Source organism: Geotrypetes seraphini, chromosome 17 (genome assembly GCF_902459505.1).
Source record: "Geotrypetes seraphini chromosome 17, aGeoSer1.1, whole genome shotgun sequence".
Lineage (NCBI taxonomy): Eukaryota > Metazoa > Chordata > Amphibia > Gymnophiona > Dermophiidae > Geotrypetes > Geotrypetes seraphini.
The window spans coordinates 5,701,910-5,729,242 of record NC_047100.1 but is presented as its reverse complement, the minus strand read 5'-3'; the positions used below and the strand labels follow the sequence as shown (position 1 = coordinate 5,729,242).

The window sequence follows — 27,333 nt, the reverse complement described above, 5'->3', positions numbered from 1 at the left end:
CAGACGCAGGTTTCTCTTTGCATGGGATGATCACTTTTCAAAGACGTGGTCAGATTGTTTGCAAAGTAGTGAGTGCATTTTATACATTTTTGTGACCAAATCTCCCAGTCCTTTTTTTATAACTAGAAATCAGTTTCTGTAGAGGGAAACCGGCTAAAAACAAACCTCCGAAAAAAAACCCCCAAATATTTAATTAAACTCTTTTAAAAGCAGGAAACACACTAGGAATCAGATTTTGGAAGTCAAAACTATTTTCTTTGAAAACACAATCCAAAATAGGATGTTTGTCTTTTCATCCTGACTGTTTGTTAGCCTGGCTCTTGAGAGAGCTGAAATGATCCTGAGGGGGTTGAAGAGACTGGGGGGAGCCCCTGGACATAGGCGGCTGTGGAAATTCCATGACCGAGATCAGCTTCCTTGTAGAAAAATGAAACCTCAGGACTCTCCGGCTCCTGAAGCTTCCTGCCCATTACTCTCTGCAAAATCTCCAGAGCACTCTCAAATTCTAAAAACAAAAAGCCCACTAGGAATATTTCATTAATCAGCAAATAAATAATAATACGCACACCTGTGCAAATGTAAGCTCACCATTAAAACAGTAATCTGGAACTTGGCCCCCCATTTTAGCGCTCTAGCTAAAGTAAGCGCTTGCGCCTTTGGCCTGGGCACGCCACAGTTGTTTGAATTCCTTAAAGATAAACACCCCAGTTTGAAATTTAGCTGAATGGCCTTTTATGGCTTTAAGTACAATTTTTGTCATGTATAATAAAGGTAGAAAAAAATAATACAATTCTCCTGTAAATAGGAAAAAAAAAACCCTCTAAGTGCACCTGTTAAAACCCCCTTCCTACCTTTTTGGAAAATATCACATTTCTTCTTGATTTGCTGTCAGAATAATAGAAAAGCAAAAATGACATTTGATCTTGAGGGCTGGATTATGTTTCTTTTACTGCTTGTTTTTCTACAGCTATAGTATTGCAGTACAGGAATTTAGATTTACTTAAAAAAAAAATAGATGGAATTCCTAGATTAGGATTATCTCACATCATTGCAGTGGAAACAACAATATTCTAGATCATAATACTAATAACCAAATATATGGATTTCAGTTGTGCAACTGTAATACTTTGCTGGGCCCCTGTAATTTGTGGGATCTCAGTATGTTGAACTGGATCAATGGGGTATTATTTTAGTTTATGCTTGGCAATAAATATTTGGTTTCATAAATCACAAGAAATTAGAGATCTTTATATTTCCCACTGAAATTTGTGAAGATTCAAAATAACTCAATTGATAGAATAGATAGAAAGATTTGTTCTGTTCTTGTATGATTTCTTTTATGTTCTAACAATGTACTTTGCGAATTCCATACCTGAAGGAGAATGCAACAAGATTTTGTGAATTTGTTTTTAAAGAAAGAAATCCGGTTTCTTCGTGTTTCCATTTAGAAGGCAGAGAGTGTGTGAACTGTGGAGCTACGGCCACCCCTCTCTGGAGAAGAGACGGCACTGGGCATTATCTGTGTAACGCCTGTGGGCTCTACCACAAAATGAACGGTCAAAACAGACCACTCATTAAACCAAAACGAAGACTGGTAGGTGGACAGTGGATTGAACGATTGGGGGAAAGAACCGAGGGGGAACGTTGGCTGTACGAGGAGCTGCTGAAAAGTTCTCAGCCCAACCAACAGTCTCCATGGAAGGCCAGTGATGTCCCACCTTTTTTTTCATTCCGTCAGAAAAATATGGAATGAAAACTGTGGAAAATCGCTGAACTACGAGTATAGCCCTTGATGGAGGCTGCCCCAATTTTGGGCTGAGATCTTTTCAGTGGCCCCTGGAATCAAAGTAGGTTACTTTCAGATTAAACCTATGCTAAGATTTTAGATATAAGTAGGTGAGGGTATTTTATGGTTTTCGTTATTCTGGCATGTACTGCTATCTTGTGAACCCTACAGAACATGTGAATATGATGATATATAAAAATAATGACATGGAACCTAGTCTAGGATGACATTAGAAAGGTCACATGCATCTAGTGTCAGCTACGGGACACAACGTAGCCTTGGGGGAATAGGTAAAATATCTCTTCTAAGCCCGGACATATAAAGTCTGTATTCATAAAACTAAAAATGTGCAAAAAGAAAGGGGAAAAAGGCCATAATACATTTTAAAGTCAGGTGCAATATGCTTTTCAGCTCTGACAACTGTCAGTCACCCCCAGGCTCCCCTTGGCATGTTACAGAAATAATAAAACTTATTTCGACTTGGGGGAACATGATTTAAAAACTCAAAACTCCTTTTCTGTGTTGTTCCTACTCTTAATGGGAGGGTGCCTGTAGGGATCCTTTCCTGGATCAACATTGATTGATGGTCTATTAAATTAACAGGTATCAGATAGTTTGTTTTTTGGGAAACAGCTACCAACCCAAAACAACTTTCACACGTCGGCTCTTGGCTCCTTATGGAGTTGATGAAAATGGATCACTTTTGACTCTACTCAACTTCATGTTTTATTAAATTATTGATTGATTGATTGGCTCCCCCCCCCCTCCTCCTCCTGAATAGGCTCCCCTATGCTTTGCATTTTTATTTGAGACATTTTTTCTAAGTGCCTTTTCTAAGCTCATGACAGTAGTTTCCTATCCGGATATCTGCATAGTACAGATAAGAAAACTTTCAATCTGTTTCCGGACCCGAGAAGCTCTGGAGAGCTTTTTTTTTAATGTCTAGGCCAGGCATGAGAGCCGTGGCTGCTGCGTTCACATTTCTAATGCTGTATAAATAATACGTAAAGGCCTAAAAATAATAAATATATTTTGTGGGTGTTATAGATAGGGTTGTAAATGTACTAATTAATGATGCACAATAGGAAAAAAAAAAGATTGAGCAGATGAGGAGGGGAGTTGCTGGAAAATTGGCTTCAGCAAAGTATGTCAGGAGTTGATCATTCAGCTGAAGGAACTGAGGCCTTGTTTTCTTCTCTGGAGCTGCTGATAAGCTTGGAGCACGCTAAAATAAAATAAACGTCGTAATATTATCCTCGTCTCGCAGGCCGAAGTTCTTCTCGGATTCATTGTTTTTTAAGCTAAATTTTCAAAAAGGTTAGGCACAGAGACCAAGAGACTGAAATACATTTAAAAAAATCCCTTGCTACTCCTGAAGGGGCAACTGATATCAGAAGAAAAAGCAGTTTTAAAAAATCATTTTGTGACCTAGTTTTCAGTGCCTGGGTGGGGGGGGGGGGGTGGCTGGAAGAGGGGGGGAGGGGCACCCCAGACCACGTTTGTCACATAAGATGGGGAATCCAAATTGGAACAACGTAATTCATCAGAATTGGAAGAGATTTGCTAATTAACATAGATTGCAAGAAGGGGGGAGAGGGGGAGGGGATGATCACTTTCCCTTGATCATGCTATTTAAACACTCAACTGTCCTATGCATTGTTACCAATTATTATAGAGCTGGGGCAGGAAACTGTCCTCTCCCCCGCCCCCTCTTTTCCCAACGTAATCTCGCTTTAAACATTTTGAATTGATGTCTATTTTTCTTAGTCAGCTGCCAGGAGAGCGGGGACCTGTTGTGCAAACTGTCAGACCACCACCACGACCTTATGGCGACGTAATGCAAACGGGGATCCAGTCTGTAACGCTTGCGGGCTCTATTATAAATTGCATAATGTGAGTATTACTAGAGTCGATTTTTGCCTTTTGCTATCCCCGCCGGCTTTAGGTAGGGGTTAATGCATGGTCGCATTAGCCTCTATGGGTGTTAGCTTTTATTAAAAGTTGCCCCTAGAGAGTCCTGAGCCATTCTTCTGATGGCATAGTGATGCTAAATTCACTGGCATGACAACGCATCGGCTTGGCTTCAGTGCTGAACCGAGTTACACCACAACCTAGCAAATGAGCAGTTTTGCTGAACATTCAAGCAGAGGTGTCTTTTGCAATGCCTTGCATTATAAATGTCAATTCACTTGGGTCCAATCCTCTCCTTGTATTTATGTGGAGGCTAAATTATAAGGGAAATTTTTATAGCAAAATGTCTAAAAAATGTGATTCTTCTGCTTATTTTGTAAGGGCAAGATGTGACTTTACTGTACAACCGGAACAGAAATGGTAGGGTTGATAATTAGAATTCTGCTATTTTTTCTTCTTGGCCTGAACCAGTCACCAAGTTTATTGGATCAAAAAATGTAATTTCAACTTGTATAATATATGCAAAAGAAATCACTGAAAACTTATCAGGACGTAGCTGATTTTGAATCCATTTCACTCATTAATGCAGTGGAAGCAGATTTTATCTGCTACGTTAATAACTGACATGGGTTCTAGTAAACTTCAATTTCACTGCTGCTCCAGAAGGTGAGTGGCGTCTGGAGTGGGGGTGCCCCTCCCTCATGTGCGCACCCTCTTCCCTTTTTAATTTTCTAGGCGAGAGCAACCTCACAAACTTGCTGCCCGCGTTGTGCTGGCTCTTCCTCTGACATCACTTCCTAGGTGCGGGGCCCGGAAGTGACATCGGAGAGAGAGGCGACACCGACGCGGGCAGCAAGTTCATCGTGCTGCGTACGCAGGGAAAATTAAAGAGAGATGATGGAAGGGGCGCGCGACGGTGGGGAGGGGGGGGAGAGGACATGTGCCGACGCCCCTACTAAGACCGCGCTCGAGCTGGTCCGCTCCACCCGCCCATCTATTATGCCTGGCTCCTTGTGATCTTGGGCAACCTGTTTAACCTTCCATTGCCACAGGGGGGTACATTTACTAAGGCGCACTGGTCGATTTAGCATACGGTAAACGCAAATGTGCCTATTATAGTCTATGGATGCTTTAGCATTTACTGCAGGCTAAGTTGGCAGATTAAGCTACCACCGAAAAGGTGGGAGCTAAAAATAAACCAAACTTTAGCCGCACTCTTATCATTCAAGGAAAATACGAGCAGTCCTTAATGTATCTTTTCTTTTTAGTCTCAGTATTTTTGTTAATCAACTTTAAAAAAACAACACATAAATATACAAACAAGCGAATAAAGAAGCAACAGCGCCATATGCTAACTATAAGTACACATTTATGTATGTTCTCCTAGCATTCCTTTTGATCAAAGACTTAAAATTAAGCTTTGACTTCTTAATTAGGCCCCCTTTTACTATGCCGCGGTAGAGGTTTCTACCGCAGCTCAGAGCGCTAAATGCTCTGAAGTATTTAGCTCCCTGGGCCACGATAGAAACCCCTACTGTGGCTTAGTAAGGGGGATATTTCTCATATCTACATGTGATACAAACCATATTCCACCATATATTATAATTAACTAAATTTAGATTTAGCTAAAGCCAGCAGTAGATCTGTAAGCAGTCAGCTTTACTAAGTTGAAAACATAGGCCCTCTTTTACTAAGCCACGGTAGAGGTTTCTACCGCGGCCTAGAGCGCTAAATGCTCTGACCCTTAGGAATTCTATGAGCGTTGGAGCATTTAGCGCTCTGGGTCGCGGTACAAACCTCTACTGTGGCTTAATTTTAAAAAAAGGGGGAGGGGAGATAATGATTTCATGAAGATTAATTTAGAATGCCTACTTTGATCTTTTGTGCAGTTAGAAGCGATTACGGTGTCCTTTATTGTAGGTGTCTGCAGGTGCCTATATTATTTTTTATAATGACCTTGTAATTTTAAATGTATTTATTTATTTATTCATTCAATTTTCTATATCGTTCTCCACAGAGAGCTCAGAACAGTTTATATGAATTTATTCAGATAAATGACACGGTCATTTACCACCCTGATTAACACCAATTAAAACAATTAAGTTAGGCTGCAGTAGGGCAACTTACTGTCACCTAACTTACGATACTGATCCCAGAACCAGGCCCAACCGTGGGAGTGTTAAAGCTACAGCCTGGGCACCCTGAGGTTGTGGGTTCAAACAAATGCTACTCCTTGTGACCTTAGGCAAGTTCCTTAATCCCCCCTATTGCCCCAGGTATATTAGACAGATTGTGAGCCCACCAGGACAGACAGGGAAAAATGCTTGAGTATCTGAATAAAGGAGAACAGCACAGAAAACTGAATAAAAAGTACAGCAAGGATTTTGAGGTAACTCCTCAATATGTTCATGGGCGGCATGGAGCACTTAAGTGCATTTTTGCCTTTTAAAAGAATTCATGGCATTGAACCAGATAATTTTGACCATTTAAATCATTATATAGTCAAAATTGTCCATCTAAAAATAGAGCGGGGTTTAGGGCAGTGCTTCCCAATCTTTTTGTGGCTGTGACCCCATGATTGCAGCCAAATAAAATTGTGTGACTCCCCCCCCACCCCCCTGAGAGTTCAGAATGTCACCTATGGAAAAGTCACCTAGGTCATGACCCCAAAGGAAGGTTTTATGACCCCATTTGGGAAGCTTTGGTTTTAGGGCATTCTCGCCTCCTTAGATGCTTTGCATTCCCCCCTCCAATTAACTTTCAGACCTCTTCCAAGACATCATACTTTCAAATATTGACGTTTGGTGTGCACGTGTGTTTCTATATCATACACACATTAAGGACCCAGATGAACAGACTATTTGCAAATTGCTCTCCTTTCTGCAGGTGAAAATGCATACTAGGTCTTTGAGTTTGTGTGGCTCTGAGGATCTAATGTTCTGCTTTGTCTGTAACTGCTCTTTGCCCCCCCCCCCCCAGAAACTGCTGCTCTAGGCGAACCTTGTCTTGCCTAACAGTTGGGCCAACTCTGCTTGATGCAGTGACACATAACCATTTCATTTGTACATTTACATGGAGAAATTCAAATGCAAAACACATACATTAACCTTGTGTGCCCAAGTTTCCAAATAACGCACAGATTTGGGCGCACAAGTTATAGAATAGTGCCAGTTTCACACCTAATTTAATTATTAAATTCAGCACCAATTGGCTCTAAGTACCAATAAGAGCCCGTAAGTGGCATCAGTTGGTTTGTAACTGGCATGGACTTGTAGTTATGGGCATAACTGCTCTTAGGTTCTCTTCTATAAACTTAGCATCCAAATGATCAGGATGCATCTTGCTTTGCACGTGTCAATTCTGTACGCAGCTGCCAACCTAGGTGCGACCTTTTGCATTAGCAGTCATGCTGAGATGCGCCGTTCTAGGACAACAACTTCATACGCAATTGCCATGATTAAAATTGGTGCTTAGTACACCTAACTTTTCTCGCACTTTCTGGAATCTCCACCTAGATGTTCCAGTATCCAACATGTAAAGCAGGTAATCTGAAACCATCAGTTATTTATTTATTTATTCCATTTTTCATGCTGTTCTCCTAGGGGAGCTCAGAATGGTTTACATGTACTCAAGCATTTTTCCCTGTCTGTCCTGGCGGGCTCACAAACTATCTAATGGACCTGGGGCAATGGAGGGATTAAGTGACTTGCCCAGGGTCACAAGAAGCAGCAGTGGGAATTGAATGCAGTTCTCCAGGATCTCAGCCCACTGCACTAACCATTTGGCTATGCCTCCAATCTAGTGGTAACGCTGGGGCAGAGCAAAGACTTACCCAGCTAGTGGAGATGCCTATGGTTAAGTCCCTGGATAAAGTTGAGACAGCTAAAAGGTTGTCCCAAGAACATAAGAATAGCCTTCCTGGGTCAGACCAATGGTCCATCAAGTTCAGTAGCCCGTTCTCACGGTGGCCAATCCTGGTCCCTAGTACCTGGCCAAAACCCAAGGAGTAGCAACATTCCAGAATCCCAAAGAGTATCAAGATTCTGGAACCCCAAAGAGTACCGTGCAAGCAGTGGCTTCCCCCATGTTTTTCTCAATAACAGACTATGGACTTTTCCTCCAGGAAATTGTCCAAACCTTTCTTAAAACCAGTTACGCTCTCCGATCTTACCACAATCTCTGGCAATGCGTTCCAGAGCTTAACTATCTGTTTAATTATCTGTGCATCAGTCTGAACATCAGCTGGCACTCACATAACAGATTTGGTCTACTGTTGAGCATTTGGATGTAATTCAGTCAGCGGCTTTAAAATCCTTCACCTCCATGGGTTGAATATCATGGAGTTTTCCCCAAAGGTTGCTGTGAGATGGACTAAGCAGCTGGAAGTGTTAAGTCACCTGTTCATACCAGCCAAATCGAACATTATGTTCAGATGAACAGGTTTACTTAGAAGTTCCATCTCTGAAACAAGTAAAACTGGCAAGTTACTGGCGTTCGATGGTAACAGTGCAGGAGGTTCTGTTTTATAACACCCTGCCTTTAGAAATGAGAAGAGTTACCTCGTTAATGAATTTCAGGAAACTGATTAAAACGATATTGTTCGAGCGTCATTATGAGTCAATATTTTGTTGTTGAAGATTATTGTATTTTCAATTGCTTTTAAGTACAATATATTAAGAACATAAGAATTACCGCTGCTGGGTCAGAACAGTGGTCCATCGTGCCCAGCAGTCCGTACACGAGGCAGCCCCCAGGTCAAAGACCAGTGTTCTAAATGAGTCCAGTCTCACCTGCGTATGTTCCAGTATAGCAGGCATTTGTCCAACTTTGTCTTGAATCCCTGGAGGGAGTTTTCCCCTCTAACAGCCTCCGGAAGAGCGTTCCAGTTTTATACCACTCTGGGTGAAGAAGTTTGTACAGAATCTATCCCCTTTCAACTTTAGAGAGTGCCCTCTCGTTCTCCCTACCTTGGAGAGGGTGAACAACCTGTCTTTATCTGCTAAGTCTATTCCCTTCAGTATTTTGAACGTTTCGATCAAGTCCCCTCTCAGTCTCCTCTTTTCAAGGGAAAAGAGGCCCAGTTTCACCAATCTCTCACTGTACGGCAACTCCTCCAGCCCCTTAACCATTTTAGTCGCACTTTTCTGGACTTTCGAGTAGTACCGTGTCTTTCTTCATGTATGGCGACCAGTGCTGGACGCAGTACTCCAAGTGAGGGTGCACCATGGCCTGATACAACGGCATGATAACCTTCTCCGATCTGTTCATGATCCCCTTCTTTATCATTCCTAGCATTTTCTTTGCCCTTTTTGCTGTCGCTGCACATTGCGCAGACGGCTTCATCGACTTTTCGATCAGAACTCCCAAGTCTCTTTCCTGGGGGGTCTCTCCAAGTACCGCCCCGGACATCCTGCATTCGTGCATGAGATTTTTGTTACCGATATGCATCACTTTACACTTATCCACTTTGAATCTCATTTGCCATGTCGATGCCCATTTCTCGAGTTTGATTATGTCTTCACTACTCTGAATAATTTCGTATCGTTCGCAAATTTAATCACCTCACTCGTTGTACCTATGTCCAGATTGTTTATAAAGATGTTGAAGAGCACGGGTCCAAGCACTGAGCCCTATGGCACCCCACTGGTGACGCTCTTCCAGTCCGAGTATTGTCCATTTACCCCCACTCTCTGTTTCCTATGCTCCAGCCAGTTTTTAATCCACGTGAGTATTTCACCCTCAATTCCATGGCTCGCAATTTTCCGAAGTAGTCGTTCATGTGGAACCTTGATAGTGATTGTGTTTAAATATTTTATTGTTTTGTATGTTAAATCCTAAATTGTGAGTGCATTTTGTAACTCGCTCAGAATCGTAGGATGTAGCAAGTAAGAAATTTTATAAATCAATAAATAAAAATCCATTCTCTGCCATCCTCTGTGTATGCACAGAAAGCAGAGCAGCAGAGAATTGGCAAACCAGCCCAGCACACATTTATGTAGTAACTGAGCTGCTTGGCAACAGATGGATGGGTCTGCATGCAGTGGTGTAGTAAGGGTCCACCCCCGCAGGGGTGCTGCTGTATTTGCAGGGGTGCCGGTGTCTCTCCTCTTCCTATTTATTATTTCTATAGCGCTGAAAGACATACGCAGTGCTGTACATTTTAACATACAAAAGACAGTCCTAACTCAGAAGAGTTTACAATCTAATTTAGACAGGACATTTCAGGATTGGGGAGGTTATAGTGGGTATATGTAGTTGACAGCAGTGAGGGGGAGTTTAAGAGTTGAAAGCAGTTTAAAAATAGGGGGCCTTTAGCTTGGATTTGGACACTGCCAAGCCTCCTCCTGCTTACCTCTTGAAATATTTGCCGGTGCGATCAGCATCATCCTCCTGCTGCCCGCGCCAGCCTTGGTTTCCTTCTGATGTCACTTCCTGGTTGCAGGACCAGGATATGATGTCAGAAGGGAGCCGAAGCTGGCACGAGCAGCAGGTGGAAGATGCTGCTTGAGCTGGCGAACATTTCAAGAGGTACACGGGAGTGGGGGAGAGGCGCTCAAGCGGTGAGGGGCGTGTGGCGCAGCGGGGAAAAGCAAGGGTTCACGGCGCAACGATGCCAGGTGCCCCGTCCTGGGCACCAACCTCCCTAGCTACAGCACTGGCTGCATGGCTAGTGGGGAGTTCAGGTCTTTCCAGAGGAAGAGACTTCCTCTAGTATATATGGGGGACATTTTATAAAGGGTTTTCTACGTGTCAAGTATGTTTTACATAAAATTGTGGAACTGCATATGAATCATAAAAGCACACACATGGAAAGTGTTCACATTCTCCTAAGCAATGTGTGTAGGCATTCCTGGAGCTATAATTTGTGTGGAATAGAGGCAGAGTTGTGATGTAAAGGGTGACAAAAAAAACCCTAGTTTTTTGCAGTTGTCTTAGCAACTGCTTGGAATTTGAACATAAAGTTTTACAGCTTTTTGCTGTTGTTTTTATCTATATTTATGTCCCAAGGGGAATGAGATTATGACCACCCAGCAATTTTCATGTGTTCAATAATGTTTGCATTATAAAACTACCATTATTTGAAAAACAAAAGGAGGTAGTAACTTACTGTTAATAATACCAAACGCTATAGATCAGTGTTCTTCAACTGCTGGTCTGTGGACCGGTACCGGTCCGCAGAAATTTCCTTCCGGTCCACAGGGCCAGCATGTGCATTGGGCCCGAAATAGTGTTCTTCAACTGCCGGTCCGCGTTGCGATCAATGCGGCGTTATCTTCGGGCCGGCTCCCTCTTCCTCACTGCTGCATTGCACAAGGCTGCGGGCAGCAGTTCCTACGCAAGTCCTGTGCCTGAACAGGAAGACTTCTGTCTGACGTCGCAATGATCTGGGACAGCCTGGCACAGGGACCAGTCTACAAGGCTGTTAAGAACTTCCCAAAGCAACTAAAGGCCTCTTTTAAAGCTGGGGGTGGACACTTTGGCCCTGATTCTATACAGTCCACCTAAAGTTAGGCACTGATAGATTTATTTAGTTTTCTATCCTGTCCTCCCCAAAGAGCCCAGGACGGATATAGGCACCGATTCTATAAAACTTAGGTGCACATTAATCACCTATAGAATCACACATAGCATTGTCGACGCTCAGCATCCTAACATTTATATGTCCCAAATGTATGCCAGGGTTTTCTATGCCTAAAATTAGACACCTATACCAGATCTTAATGGCACATGATTCACCCAGGGGCGCCTAAATCGAAAACACGCCTATAATCTGCCCCTTAACCACAACTACTTTTCGTATAGGCGTTTTGGGCTAACCCTACTTTTTATAGACTCAAGTTTTTTGAATTAGGTGCCCAACTTTCAATTAACTCCAATTAAAGTTCATTGTGAGGTGCTGAGTACCAACATTGGCACTGATTAGGCCTTTGGCTCAATTAAATTAAGCATCGATATCGGTGAATTTTATAGAATTTTGAGCATTCACAGTGACTGCAAAATTCTGACATATTGTTAATTGTATCACTTGAATAATGTTATTTTATACTGTGTTTTAGCTCAAACATTTTCAACATGTAAAAATCGCCAGGTAGTAACGCTAAATTGTCAGTAACATCAATAAAGCTTAAGTTAATGCAATGTTGTTTAATAGGTTACTATGATGGTTAAGTTTGTACAATTTCTCATTGAAATTCAAAGTGTTGCTGAGAAACGACAAAAAAACTCTAGGAGGTGACTTTTTTTTGCCCACCGTGTACACATTTACACCCTTTGGGGATAATTCTGAATAGCTATGTCCCCTCCCCCCATGACCACACGCAGTTGCATGCAATAGATTTTTCATGCTAAGTTTCTAGAATAAGGACTGGATTACTGCAAATTAGTGCCAGCGAATGCCAATTAACATTTGTACCTAACTGCCATTATTCTATAATCTGCATGTACAGCATTTAGAAAGTTTCGGCACGATTGCGACTGGCTCTGGGGCTTTGGTTGAGGCCAGATGCTGGTGTAAACGCTGCCACCCAATTGATTGTAGTTAGGCATGCAGATGTATACATTGTATAACATCATGCCTAATTTCAGAGAATGCCCCTAACCTGTCCATGCTCCTGCCTTGGCCACGCTTCCTTTGAAGTTGCGCGCTATGAAATATAGGCACACGTGTTATAGAACAGAGCGTAAGGCAGATCTGCACATAACAAGCACTTAATTGTCAGTAATTAGGTGTTAACACCAGTGATGGATTATTATCACATAATTAGAGAGTTTACTTGCAGATCTGTGATGTGCGTCCAGCTTGGGGGGGGGAGGGTGGGCCTATACAGATTACAGTGGATTGTGTTGCTGCTTGTCTTGCAGGTGCCTTGTTATTTTCAGGAGCCTTATTTCTCATTTCTTGCAGGTAAACAGGCCCCTGACCATGAAGAAGGAAGGAATTCAAACCAGAAACAGGAAAATGTCTAACAAGTCCAAAAAGAACAAGAAAGGTGCAGAATGTTTTGAGGAACTCTCCAAGTGCATGCAGGAGAAAACATCTCCCTTCAGTGCCGCTGCTCTAGCCAGCCACATGACACCTATGGGACACTTACCACACTTCAGCCACTCGGGACATATGCTGCCAACCCCTACCCCCATCCACCCATCTTCCAGCATATCGTTTGGACATGCACACCCATCAAGCATGGTGACAGCTATGGGATAAACCTACAGATCACTAGGCTTCTCCATAGACTGAAGCAGTTGGGCTATTGCACCAGATGGCGCCAAACTGGGAATAATTCTGCCAAGAAAAGAATGTAGAAGGGATTTTACACCCATGTGTGGTCAAACCTTTCTGGCTGTTGGACTAGACCAATTGTTTTTTTTGACAGAACTCTTCTGAGGTGCTTGTTGAGCACTTTGTCCATCATTCATTGAAAAAGAAGGACCCATCTGCTTGACACTTACTGGTCCAGTTTAAGGTGAGCATGACAGACGGGAGGATGGACTAAACTTCTTTTTCTTTCTTTTTTTTTATTACTGTGAATATTGTACATGTAAATGGCCTATATGGGCAGTGCTGACCCAAGGTAGCCTATGCTGGATTTCTATTGTGAACTTAAGGGACAACTTTATAAAATTTATAAAGTTTAATTTTGAAAGGAAAATATTTATTTTGCTCTTGATTTCACAGTCTCTGATTTTCAAAATTTGCATGTTTTGTGTTGGTTTTCAGATTATTCATCCTCGTAGAAAACAGTTAGATATTTCAATGACCATCACAACAATCTCTTATGTTAAAATCTATGATGGGAGCAAATAAGTCTATATTTAAAAAAAATAAAAGTAAATATAACTGTATGATGTGATTGTGTCTGGGCCAATGTTATGATTTATTTGAACATCATCCCCGTATCATTTCAATCCACATGAAAGATTTTATTAAAAAGGAGGACATTACAGCTCCTTCCCTCTTGGTCCCCACCCCTACTCCATTCACCAATATATACCAGAGAAAACATAAGAAAACTAAGGCCCTCTTCTATCAAACTGCGATAGCAGTTTTTAGTGCAGGGAGCCGCACTGAATGGCCTGCACTGCTCCCGACGCTCATTGGAACACAATGAGCATCAGGAGCAGCGTGGGCCATTCAGGCGGCTCCCCGCGCTAAAAACTGCTATTGCAGTTTGGTAGAAGAGGGCCTAAGAAAAACAAATAGATCACAAAATACCAGAAAACCATCTGGTCCAAGCTTTCCAAATGTGCTGTTATGAGATTAATATCTTTTGTTCCAAGGAATCCTATATTGGCTGTTTAACAGAGTTTGCTGCCTCTTTAGGACACTATGAACATTTTCCACCCCCCAGAGAGGGAGTTTGCACACCTGGGATCAGACAGGGTTGGAATGTTTTTCACATTGAGGAAGGAGAGAGAATAGAAGGGAGATTACTGGATATAATAAGAAAAGACAATCAGTTACATGTAATCTGACCTCCCACATGTGATCATGATTTATGGAGTTCTCTAACATACAGAAGAAAGGAAATATGCCCAGGTATGATTGCTGCAGTGATACATTTGTGGTTTCCTGTTACCAAAACAACATACTACTTAAATACCAGAAAATTTATATTATATTGCCAATGTGAAATGTAATATATTGATTGTTTGCGCTAAACATCCCATGAACACATTCCAGAATAACACAATGTATATATATATAAATATATATGGATATCTTTTGATAAAAAACAAACAAACAACAGTAGAGTTGGATAATGCACACAGCATGAGCTTCACTTTTGTGACCAGCTTTCAATTAAGCTAATTGTATTTTTCTGCAAAAAGATCTGTTCCAAAATAAATCAATAGATTTAAACTGTTCACCTGGGAGATCACAGAAAGACATGCCTTGCTTTCATCTGAGTCTAGAGGCACAAGGGGGCAAAGTGACTTGCCTGAGGCTAGTAGCAGAGGGGAGTGTTGAACTCCTATCTCCGGCCTTCAATTTTACTATAGGCCAGTGTCTAACCACTCCTCATTCCTGTTGATGTAAATTCTTTTTTTTTTGTCTGCATTACTAATGAAAGCATTTGCTTAAGAGGACCAAGCAGCCATGAAAACATGCTTTACCAGTTTTCTGCTTTTGTAATCAAGGAAACATGATAATAATGATAACAATAATAATAATAATTAAGATAGTTGTTTTGGAAGAATTATAAAGGAGTTTTTTTTATTTACTGAGTTGGGCATTGGTCTTGTCCTTTATAACTTTTACTGTGGTACAGCCGTACATTTATTTGTACCTAAATTAAATTTTATTGGGAGGGGAAGGGATGGTTACTGATTCAAATTGACAACGTGCAATATCTTGTCAGTCACTGCGGTGTAGGCAGCAGCAGGCCAGACCTAAATTATTCTGTGCTTGTATCGGCATAAGATTCTGCAGTATTTTCTGTTTCTATTTTTTTTTACTTGTTTATTTTGATTAGTGAACTAAGTTATTGTTAATTATGTACAACTTGTCTGTAAAAAAAAAGTGTATGCTATCCTCATATTCCTTGAAGACGAAATCTGCTAAATAAATACTTTTTTGTGAAAATAATCTCCCTGTTTGATGTTGTACCAAGGAAGCAATGTCAAGGCGACTTGGGGAGTGGGGATTAGGAGTCTGATGGAAACCCTTAAAATTTAATCACAGTGAAAGGGCCCGAGAAGAGGTTTGATATAACTTCTAACATCTCCAGTATTTCCCCAGTGGAAGAACGACAATTCATAGGAAGAGAATTCGTAGATCAACAGTTGGTAGGGTGACAACTGGTAGGATGACAATTGGTAGACAAGCCAGCTGTAGCATCAAATGATTAATTTTTACTGTATTTAACAATTATAAAATTAAAGATGTGGCTTGAAACTCTGGCCATCTGCTGTTTCCAACCAATTATCTTCCTACCAGTTGTTTCAATTGTCATAGATCCTTCCCCAGCATAGAAAACAGTCCCTGGTAGGCAGAATTCAAGTATGAAAAGGAAATGTGCAACATGGGACAACTCATCCAGACTGGGAAGTAGATCTAATTTAAAGTAAAAGATTGAAAATGGCTGTGGGAAAACATTCTTTTCAACGCATATGTAGAGGTTTCAGTATTTTTAGTGGATATTTTTCAATTGAATTTAGTTCTTTAACATAGTAACATAGTAAATGAATGCAGATAAAGACCTGAATGGTCCATCCAGTCTGCCCAATAGTTACGCGCACTATAAATTCATGATTAAATTGTCTTTTTTTCTTTAATATTTCTAGACCATAGACCATAAGGTTCCAACTACTGGAGTTGCCATTGAAGTTCACTCCAGGCCTATCCAAAACGTTGCGTCGTTTGCATGATACAGACCGTACAAGTCTGCCCACCACCGTCCTCATGTTCCAAATTACTGGAGTTCCTGTCGCAGCCCTCTCCAGCCCATCCTAAACCAAATTGCCATATATGGGATGCAGTCTGTGGAAGTCTGCCCAGTAACGGCCTTAGTTTCTCAATTTATACCATTCATTTTCTAATTAGAGATCCTCTGTGTTCATCCCACGCTTTTTGGAATTCTGTCACCATTTTTCTCTCCACTACCTCAATTCATACCCTCTAATTTTACCATTTTCCCTTTTCTGGAAAATATTTGTTTCTATATTCATATCTCCCCTGTTCCTCCTCTCCTCCAGAGTATACATGTCTTCTAGTCTCTTCTCACATCTTTTGGCACAAACCCCTACCATTTTTGTTGCTTTCCTTTGGACCACTTCAAGTCTTCTTATATTCTTCGCCAGAAACGGCTCCTTTGAAAAGTTGTAGTAAGTACAGCGAGAAGGTGGAGTTGGTTCATCTTCTCTCAAATTCCATATAGGTTGACCAAATGTGGTTGCAGTAGTCCATGTGCACAAGTAAACTAATTAATTAGGCACTAGCAATCACTGGCATTAATTGGTACTTAAATAGCAATATTTATTTATTTTACAAATTTATAACCAGCTTACAACTAAGTGGTTTACAATTTAAAACATACATAATAATTAAAACCACACAATATGTATGTTACATATAAGATGTTATTTCCCAAATACAGCCATCATAAATTTCACTGTTCTTATCACTTCAAATCTTTAACAGAAACCCTCAACAAACAAATGAGTCTTCAATGGCCTTTTGAATTGTTAGAGGGAACCTTTTCACCCTATGGGTTTAGGGAAGAAGGAAAGAGGATTCATTCAGTCTACCTGTTGCTATGGAGCTGCATCATCAGAGAAGGGAAACATCACTCACTCCAAATCCAACTGAAATCTTCAGAGGGAGACCTAGCCAAGGGATACTAGCCGATGATGTATTTTTGTGACTGAGCTCACGCCTTTCGGTACTGTTTTAAAGTGAGTTAAATTCAGGTATTATAGATATTTCTTTGTCCTTGGAGGACTTACTGTCTGTTTGTACCTGAGGCAGCGGAGAGTTAATTTTCCCCAGGAATGGCAGTGGGATTTGAACCCTGGTTTCTCTGGTGCTCAACCCATTGCTCTAACCACTAGTCTATTTCTCTGTTCCCTACCCTAAGGATTTGGTCTTGTCAGTCCTAGATATACAATTTGTTAATATAAAACACCTGTATCCCACCAAATCATAAATGTTCTAAGTAGGTTTTAATAAACAATGGTTTCTAGTTGTATGTTTTTTTAACACAAAGGAGGTGATGGGTCACCCACAAGGTAATGGTGTAATGGTACACAACAATACAAGAAGGGAGTGCTGAGAGCTGTTAGAATGATAGGGTGACTAAAGAGAGCATAAGAACAAAGAATTGCAATACTGGGACAGACCGAAGGTCCATTGAGCCCACTATCCTGTTTCCAACATTGGCCAACTTGGGTCAAAAGTACCTGGAAGAAACCCAAAGAGTAGCAACATTCCAGAGCTGAGTTTGTGATGTCATAATGCCTCATTCCACCAATGCCTAAGAGCCAACCTCACCAGTGATGTCACAATGGCTTGATTGTCCTATATTTAGCTCACATAAGAACTTACGAATTGCCATACTAGGACAGACCGAAGGTCCATCAAGTCCAGTATCCTGTTTCCAACAGTGGCCAACTCAGGTCCCAAGTATCTAGCTAGATCCCATGTAGTAAAACAGAGAGGCAATTGAAATAGAAAAAAGGAGGTCAAATGCCTCTAGTGAGGCTTCATCTCGCAGAATATGGACAGATATAGTTCAGGAAATGGCTACCAAAATTATGCAGAGTATATATCATAAGTCCTTTGAAATGAGACTGAAAGACCAAAATATGTATACTGTAGAATATGTCTCTTTTCTTATAGGGACTTGTAGCCCTACTTTTCTTAGGACATCAGACTGCAACTCCCTACATATCATAGAGTAAACCTAGAACTGAGAAATCTGGAGTTAGTAGGCAACCCTAGAAAAGGTCATGGCACGCTAAAGCAGTGTTCTTCAACGCAAGGCCAGGGACCATTGGCAGCCTCTGGAGTGGCCTTGATGACCCAAGCTTGCAACAGAAAGAGGGAAGTGGATGAGGAAAGAGTCACATGCTTCAAGATAAAGCATTTCTTGATAGACAAAGAAAGTATTTGGAAATGCCTACCTCCCTGATGATACCCCAAGTGAGACGTTTGAATGTGGGCTGGTAGGGATGGATGTCATTGATGCCCATTGGTCAGTAGTGTTGTGGCCCTTTATGGGAAAATATTTGGTGACTCTCCTTCAGCTTGTTTGGATCCAAAGTGTCTCCAACTTAAAAGTAGTGAAGACCACTGCTCTAAAGCATATTGTAGGCAGCAGAAGAGTTGCTCAGCTCACTTCCAAGTGCTTTATGCATCAGTAGCATTCACGGAGGCCTCTGGTCATACATTCAGTAAAGTTCTGAGGTTCTGCCTTTTCCTTTCACCATATTCCAACTGTGTTGTTTCACATGATGAATTGAATGCTTTACTGCTTCTGTCGCTTTCCTAGCTGCCTAGCTGGGTCCACTCACAGCATGCATGAAAGCAATCTTTTTTGTAACTACTGTATATAAAACAGACGGGTATAAGGTTGAAAGAAAACTCCACTTCCTGTTTTAAATTCAGCTGTAACCTTTTTTTCCCCTTGCATTCACTTTATGTCACAACATCTTGGATGTGACAATCAAATATATACAAAGTGAAATTCTCTCCAAGATGACCACTTCTATTACTTCAGAATGTATTGTATAGAGAACTCTCCCAATGGATTTCATATATTTTTATGTTTTCCAATTCTTAAACTGGCTTCAGTCCTCTTTAGTAAACCCATTCACATTGAAGACTTGAAATTCAAATAAACCAGTATGGGTAGATAGTAAGTGTGAGTAAAGTAAAGGTTAAAGGTTACAAGTACCGGCACGTAATCAATGTTACACCATTTTGGTTGAACCACAGAAGGATAGCATCAAATCCATGAACCTTATCCCTCTACCCTAACAACAATATACTGTCTGGCGAGCTGCTGTCCCCCCCAAAAAAAAACAACAGAACCTTTATATGGAAAATAAAGCTACAGGGAAACCCTCAAGTCAGGCATTCCTCCAGATCCTCTTCCAAAACAGAATATGCAAAGAAGTCTTTAGAATGCAGTACGGCATGTTAGGAAAGGGGGTGAGATTTGATATTTTGGTTTTCTGTGGTTACAATCAAAGCAGTTAACATATATATTTTGCAAATGGGACGATGGAGGGTTAAGTGACTTGCTCAGAGTCACAAGGAGCTGCAGTGGGAATGAATCCAGTTTCCCCACTGTCCGAACCATTAGGCTACTTCTCCTCTCTCTGAATTTATTTGCATTTGCATCTGCCAGAAACTCCCCAACCCTGAGATGTTTTATCTGTCTGGAATGTTAAATGTACAGCGCTGCATATACCTTAATAGTAGCACTAGTAGTAAGTGTACCTGCATTCCAAGTTTATTTGTCATTTGATATAGCGTATATGAGTAAATATAATAAAACAAAGAAAGAAAGGTTCAAAACAATATTATGTATAATCATATAAAATGGGAGTTAAAAACAGACATGAACTGACATAAGTAGTGGGAAGGGACACGGAGAATATAATTATATTGAGATAAAAATAAAACGAAAGTGAGGAGGGGAGAAGAGAAAGCACAAAAGGGAGGGGGGTCGCTTCTTAGGAAGCGTTTGTTGTTCTCTGCTAATGCGTCCATCCACGTTTGGAGAAGAAGAGAAATCTCAGGCATTGTAGGTGTCCTTGAAAAGAAAAGTTTTGACTTTGGATTGGAACTTTTCCAGAGAAGGTTCTAGCTTGATGTCTGGTGGTAGTGCTAAAGCGTGGGAGCAGTAACTGAAAAAATAGGTTTTTGAGTGGTATTGTAGAATACAGTAGTTTGTTGACAGAGGGACTTACTAGCAAATTCTGGTTGTTGGATTGTAGTGATATAGTGGAAGAGAAGGGAAGTTATTTTCCTCTCATTTATTCAATTTTCTCCAGTTTACATGAATTTATTCAGGTACTCAAGCACTTTTCCCTGTCTGTCCTGGTGGGCTCACAATCTGTCTAATGTACCTGGGGCAATGGGGAGATTAAGTGACATGCCCAGGGTCAAAAGGAGCAGCAACCACTGCGCCACACTCTACCCCCCTCTTAATCTAGAAGATATATTTTGCTAACCCATTCTGGGATTTATTGGATATATGCATAATATAAATCTAGCAGTATTTAACACAAATGGATAGTACTAAAACGGTGCTTGTCCCTCACCATGATTTACTACATTAATTTGTGTTAAACAGTGGATTTCCAGTTCAGTAATACCATGTTGATTCACAGAAACTCCATTGTAACATATCAGGACAGGGTTAACATGAATGAATGTTGCTCCATTAGCCTTGGGACACATGGCTTCTTTTATAGTAACATAGTAAATGATGACAGATAAAGACCTGAATGGTCAATCCGGTCTGTCCATTAGTTATTCTCATTAAAAATACATAAATTAACTTGTCTCTTCTTTCATATTTCTGAGCCATAGACGAAAGTCCAACTGGTATTGTCCTAGGTTCCAACTGCTGAAGTTGCCATCTAAGCTCACTCCAGCCTATCCAACTATCCCGTTTTTTGCAGGATATCTACTGTAAAGTCTGGCCAGTAATGTCCTCATGTTCCGAGTTAGAGAAGTTCCCAATGATGCCCTCTCCTGCCCATCCCACACTGAATCATCATATATGGGACACAAACCGTAAAAGTCTGTCCAATATCGGCCTTATTTCTTTAATTTATACCATTTGTTTTCTAATTAGAGATCCTCTGTTTATCCCTCATTTTTTTGAATTCCATCACCGTTTTTGTCTCCACCACTTTCATCAGGAGGGCTTTCCAGGCATCCACCATCCTCTCCATGAAAAAGAATTTCCTAACATTACTACTAAGTCTTCCTCCCTGCAACCTAAAGTTATGCCCCTGCTGGACTCACTGTGTTTCTATTGCAGCTAAGTTTGTGCTATACCCCTCTCACTTAGGGATTTTGGTCATAAGAGGCCTATATTTCAGGAATGCCAATCTTTTGTCGTACAGCTCGTTGTAGCTGTAATAAAATTTTGTCACAAGAGGAACTCATGCATACGAGACTTTTGGTGAAAATACAGGAGCAGCTGCAGAAAAGACTACCAAAGGTACATGTAGCAAGCTGTTATGAAGTTTCTATGCTCTTTTTTATAGCATGGACATTGAAACGTCAAAAATCTGGTTACAAACAAGCTTTTCTTCAATCTTGTTTTCATGAAGTTCCACTAAAGTCTTTCCTGAGTTAAAATAGGTCCTTAAGCTTGTGTTTTGTGGTTGTCTGAAGAAATTTTTTTTTTAACATAGTAAAAAAGTGGAAACATACGTTCTTTTGTACAACAAGATGTAAGCACAGAACAGATATAATATATGCAGTAATTTGGATCAAATGCTTCCTAGCACAAAGCAGCGTTCTTGGAGCACTTGCTTACTGTTCTAGGGTAGTGACTTTTGGCTGACTCTGCTTGTCTGGTTTGTATTGTCATGATTATTATTGTAAGCTATGCTTAATTGTCATGTCTGTGTAGCCACATCAAAAAGCCAGAAGATTGGGTTACATGATTGTTTGATGTTCGGATAAATAAATTTTAAAAAATGAATAAAAAACTAAGGTTGAAAAGATAGCATGCTTTTTTAGGCTTTGGCAAGCTTCGAACATAAAAGTAATTAAAAAAATATTTCTTCATTTGATCTGTTCTCTAAAATTATGGAAAACACTTTGCAATGGCTGAACAAAACAGTAAATAGACACTTTTTACATAGAATATTCTATACAAATCCTTAGGATGCCCTTGAGTCCTACAGATGCTCAACATCTTTGCTCCCAAAAGAAAAATGTAACGTCACTTGACTTGCTAAACACTGGCTTATGATGAGGGAAAATACATGTATTTATTTATAGTAGAGAATGACACAGAGACAAAATTTTCCCCCTCCCTGCAGGAGCTCATTTTCCCATCCCGTCCCATGAGTTCTTTTCCTGTCCCTGCCCCATTCCTGCAAGCTCTGTCCTCATCTGCACAAGCCACAAACACTTTAAAATCATAAGTGTTCAAGGCTTGTGCGGTTAAGACAGAGCTTACAGGAGTGGGACAGGGACAGTGACAAAACTAACAGGGACGGGGAAATTGAGTTCCTGCGGGGATGTGGACAAATTTGTCCCCATGTCATTCTCTAATTTACAGCTCTGAAAGAACAAGACTTCTACTTCAGGATCCCTCAGTGCACATAGAGTGCTCCATGCTAAGACGGGGTGAAAACACAAGAACTTAAGACCTACTAGGCTGGGTAAGAACTAAGGTCCATCAAGCCCAGTATCCTGTTTCAAACTTTGGACAAACCAAGTCACAAGTACTTGGCAAGATCCCAAAATCTAGATAGGGATAAGCAATGGATTTCTCCAAGTCCAGTGTACTTGTGTGCCTAGGGGCCCTCGATGAATTAATCCTGCCCTAATTTCACCATAATAATTTTTTGTAATTTTGCTTAACTTTTGTTAAGTATGGAGTTATTGACTAATGATTGTTTTATGTTTTGGTTAAATTTGCTTTCTGTACAAGTAACACTTGATAATATATTGATACCAATAAAAAATACTTACAGATAAACTGAACCACCAAGAAGCCGGACTCTGCATACAATGCAACACCACAGAAAGAGTGATGTATGACCCCTAATATTGTACAAAATATAAAGACAGCAGATGTATATTTGATAAAAGATAAATAGCAAACCACATTATAAATTAACAAATAAAAATAAAACAAAAAGTGGAAAATAAGATAATACCATTTTATTGGACAAATGCATTTTCCAATTAGCTTTCATAGGTCAAAATCTCTTTCCTCAGGTCAGTAAAGTATACTGCAGTTACAGTATCCTGTCCTGATCTGAACAAGGGGAATTTGGTCTCTGAACGCTAGTCAAAATTGCATTAAAATTAGTCCAATAAAAGGATCACCTTATTTCCATTTCTGTTTATAAATGTTTATCAACACAGGTATAATAGTACTTTATCCTAATGCAAAAAAATACAATCAAATAAATAGAAATTTGTTTTCTACCTTTTGTTGTTTAGTTTCTGCTTTCCTCATCTCGTCATTCTCTTTCTTTCATCCACTGTCTGCCCTCTTTCTGCCTCCCCTCAACATTGGTCTGGCATTCATCTTCTTTCCTCCGCTCCCCCGATGGATTCTCTGTCTCCTTTCCTCCCATCTCTCCTTCCCTCCTCCCCAAACTGGTCTGGCAATCACCTTCTTCCCTCCGTACTTCCCCTGGTCTGGCATCTCTATCGCCTTCCCCACCTGTGTTTTTTAGTGTCTCTCTCTTCTCATTTCCTCCCCTCAGATCTGGTATCTCTATCTCCTTCTCCCTTTTTCTCTTTCCTTTTATTTTCTTCCCTAGTCTTCCTTCTCAATTTATTTTCTGCCTCCGTCTACATTAAATTCTTTCTTACTATCCAGTCCTCAATTTCCCTCTTTTCACTGTGTCTACCTACAGCTTGCCATCCCTTTCTTTCACTTCCTCCAGTATTTCACTAACTCTATCCTCTTCCCCCACCCCATCCAGCATGCTGCATTTTTTTTATCCACTTTCATTCAGCATCTGCTCTCCCCTCCCCACTGACATCCAATGTCTGCCCTCTTCTCTCTCTTCCTTTACTCCACTTCCACCATCTGCCCCATTTGCTTTCACCTCAATTCCATCGAAAATCCTGCCCCTCTTTCTCCACCTCAATTCCATTGTATTCTGCCCCTCTTTCTCCCTCCACCCCAATTCCATTGAGTATCCTGCCCCTCTTTCTCCCTCCATCCCAATTCCATTGAGTATCCTGCCCCTCTTTCTCCCTCCATCCCAATTCCATTGAGTATCCTGCCCCTCTTTCTCCACCTCAATTCCATTGTATTCTGCCCCTCTTTCTCCCTCCACCCCAGTTCCATTGAGTACCCTGCCCCTCTTTCTCCCTCCACCTCAATCCCATTGAGTAGGCTTCCCCCCTTCCATCCATCCCAATTCCATCGAGTATTCTGCCCCTCTTTCTCCACCTCAATTCCATTGTATTCTGCCCCTCTTTCTCCCTCCACCCCAATTCCATTGAGTATCCTGCCCCTCTTTCTCCCTCCATCCCAATTCCATTGAGTATCCTGCCCCTCTTTCTCCACCTCAATTCCATTGTATTCTGCCCCTCTTTCTCCCTCCACCCCAGTTCCATTGAGTACCCTGCCCCTCTTTCTCCCTCCACCTCAATCCCATTGAGTAGGCTTCCCCCCTTCTATCCATCCCAATTCCATCGAGTATTCTGCCCCTCTTTCTCCACCTCAATTCCATTGTATTCTGCCCCTCTTTCTCCTTCCACCCCAATCCCATTGATCGTCCTGCCCCTCTTTCTCCACCTCAATCCCATTGAGTAGCCTTCCCCCCTTCCATCCACCCCAGTTCCATTGAGTATTCTGCCCCTCTTTCTCCACCTCAATTCCATTGTATTCTGCCCCTCTTTCTCCCTCCACCCCAATTCCATTGAGTATCCTGCCCCTCTTTCTCCACCTCAATTCCATTGTATTCTGCCCCTCTTTCTCCCTCCACCCCAATTCCATTGAGTATCCTGCCCCTCTTTCTCCACCTCAATTCCATTGAGTATTCTGCCCCTCTTTCTCCTTCCACCCCAATCCCATTGAGTAGCCTTCCCCTCTTCCATCCATCCCAATTCCATTGAGTATCCTGCCCCTTTTTCTCCACCTCAATTCCATTGTATTCTGCCCCTCTTTCTCCACCTCAATTCCATTGTATTCTGCCCCTCTTTCTCCCTCCACCCCAGTTCCATTGAGTACCCTGCCCCTCTTTCTCCCTCCACCTCAATCCCATTGAGTAGGCTTCCCCCTTCTATCCATCCCAATTCCATCGAGTATTCTGCCCCTCTTTCTCCACCTCAATTCCATTGTATTCTGCCCCTCTTTCTCCTTCCACCCCAATCCCATTGATCGTCCTGCCCCTCTTTCTCCACCTCAATCCCATTGAGTAGCCTTCCCCCCTTCCATCCACCCCAGTTCCATTGAGTATTCTGCCCCTCTTTCTCCACCTCAATTCCATTGTATTCTGCCCCTCTTTCTCCCTCCACCCCAATTCCATTGAGTATCCTGCCCCTCTTTCTCCACCTCAATTCCATTGTATTCTGCCCCTCTTTCTCCCTCCACCCCAATTCCATTGAGTATCCTGCCCCTCTTTCTCCACCTCAATTCCATTGAGTATTCTGCCCCTCTTTCTCCTTCCACCCCAATCCCATTGAGTAGCCTTCCCCTCTTCCATCCATCCCAATTCCATTGAGTATCCTGCCCCTTTTTCTCCACCTCAATTCCATTGTATTCTGCCCCTCTTTCTCCACCTCAATTCCATTGTATTCTGCCCCTCTTTCTCCTTCCACCCCAATCCCATTGATCGTCCTGCCCCTCTTTCTCCACCTCAATTCCATTGAGTAGCCTTCCCCCCTTCCATCCACCCCAATTCCATTGAGTATCCTGCCCCTTTTTCTCCACCTCAATTCCATTGTATTCTGCCCCTCTTTCTCCTTCCACCCCAATCCCATTGATCGTCCTGCCCCTCTTTCTCCACCTCAATTCCATTGAGTATCCTGCCCCTCTTTCTCCACCTCAATCCCATTGAGTAGCCTTCCCCCCTTCCATCCACCCCAGTTCCATTGAGTAGCCTTCCCCTTGGCCACAGCTGCTGCTTTCCCACACGCACCTGATGGGACATAATAAAGCTCCAGCGCCTCAACCTCTTCCCCTCCCCTTCGAGGTCGCCTTCCCAAGTCACACTTTCCCTTTTGCAGCGGGGCCTCGGCGCAGCGGCCCTGTTGAGAAATGGCGCGCGGCTGCCGGAAGCTTCCCCTCTGAGGCAACTTCCTGTTTCCGGCCGAGCGGATTGCGTCATCGAGGAAGCTTCGTGCCGGGCAGCCGCGCGCCATTTCTGGACAGGGCCGCTGCGCTGAGGCCCCGCTGCAGAAGGAACGTGTGGCTTAGAAGGGCGACGTCGAAGGTGAGGGGAAGGCGGGAGATGCGGCAACAAGGGGAACAGATGCCAGGGGCCCCCTTGAGCTGTGGGGCCCGAATTCTCATTGATTTGCTGCACCTGAGCAGTTACTTTTATTTCTTTCTGTTTGCAGAAAGCTTGTGTTAGAAGCAGCTGTAGCACATGTCTTTCTGCATTGACTCCAGATATCTCAGTGTCTGCAAGCTCACTAGGTGGGCTGCAAATTACTCTCTTAAAGCCTGGGTGTTAGGTGGGAATGAAATTAAAAATAAATGGGGGGGGAAAAAACAACCCTGCAGTAAAAATAGCGGGGATGCCCCCAAAAGGTGCTGCATTTTAATATCTGCAGCTAGTACACAGTAAATCCCATGGTAAGCTGCAGTAATTGCAAATTTTAACACATCTAGACAAAAGGGCCCCTAAGGTGCCCAATGGAGGGTTAAGTGATTTGCCTCAGATCACATGTGGCAGCAGGATTGAACCCAGGCTAATCCTGGATGCCGGCACATTCTTTGTCAGGAAATTATCACAAGTTTACAACCAATATGCATTGGATAAGGAAAAAGGAAAAACAATTTCTTAATACAGTCCACAATCTGAGGGGGGAAGAAAAGAATACCTTTGGGAAAGGGCAAAAATTAAACTAAAAATTCAAAAAGGAAATAGAGCAGAAATCTCCAGCAAATTAGATACAGGATCTGAATCGCGCTACACTTTCTTGAGCAGCAAAAGAGATCCCTATGCCTTCTAAAAAGGACCGCAGCTGAGCGGGATTTTTTAAAAATAAAAAAATCTATTATTCTGATACAAAACAAAACATTTATATGGAAATCTTAACTGAAATAAAGCCCCTAAAGATAGAACTTTATCACGATGTATAAGAAATTATTTTCTTCTAACTTGAGTCCATTTAGAGACGTCAGGAAATATATAAATCATTTCTCCTATATAGATTTGTTTCAAGTTATAATAAAGATTCAAAACCATCTCTTTCTCCTAGGGATTTTAATTTTGTATTTTCCCAAACAAAAGTAGCAATA

The 27,333-nt window shown here is 41.7% G+C and overlaps 1 protein-coding gene across 7 annotated transcripts in view; it reads left to right on the top strand.

The window, feature by feature from the left end:
- The window catches only part of GATA2 (GATA binding protein 2), a 28,294-nt gene extending 13,013 nt beyond the window's left edge, over nt 1-15,281 (top strand). For 4 of the 7 annotated variants that reach the window (XM_033926442.1, XM_033926440.1, XM_033926443.1 and 1 more), the window contains exons 4-6: nt 1,416-1,594; nt 3,554-3,679; nt 12,603-15,281. In XM_033926442.1, coding sequence (XP_033782333.1) covers nt 1,416-1,594; nt 3,554-3,679; nt 12,603-12,902 — 605 coding nt within the window. In that variant the 3' untranslated portion in view covers nt 12,903-15,281. The remainder of the gene's footprint in view (nt 1-1,415; nt 1,595-3,553; nt 3,680-12,602) is intronic. The other 3 variants (XM_033926445.1, XM_033926444.1, XM_033926446.1) reach the window with 2 other exon arrangements.
- Nucleotides 15,282-27,333: the final 12,052 nt, after the last annotated feature.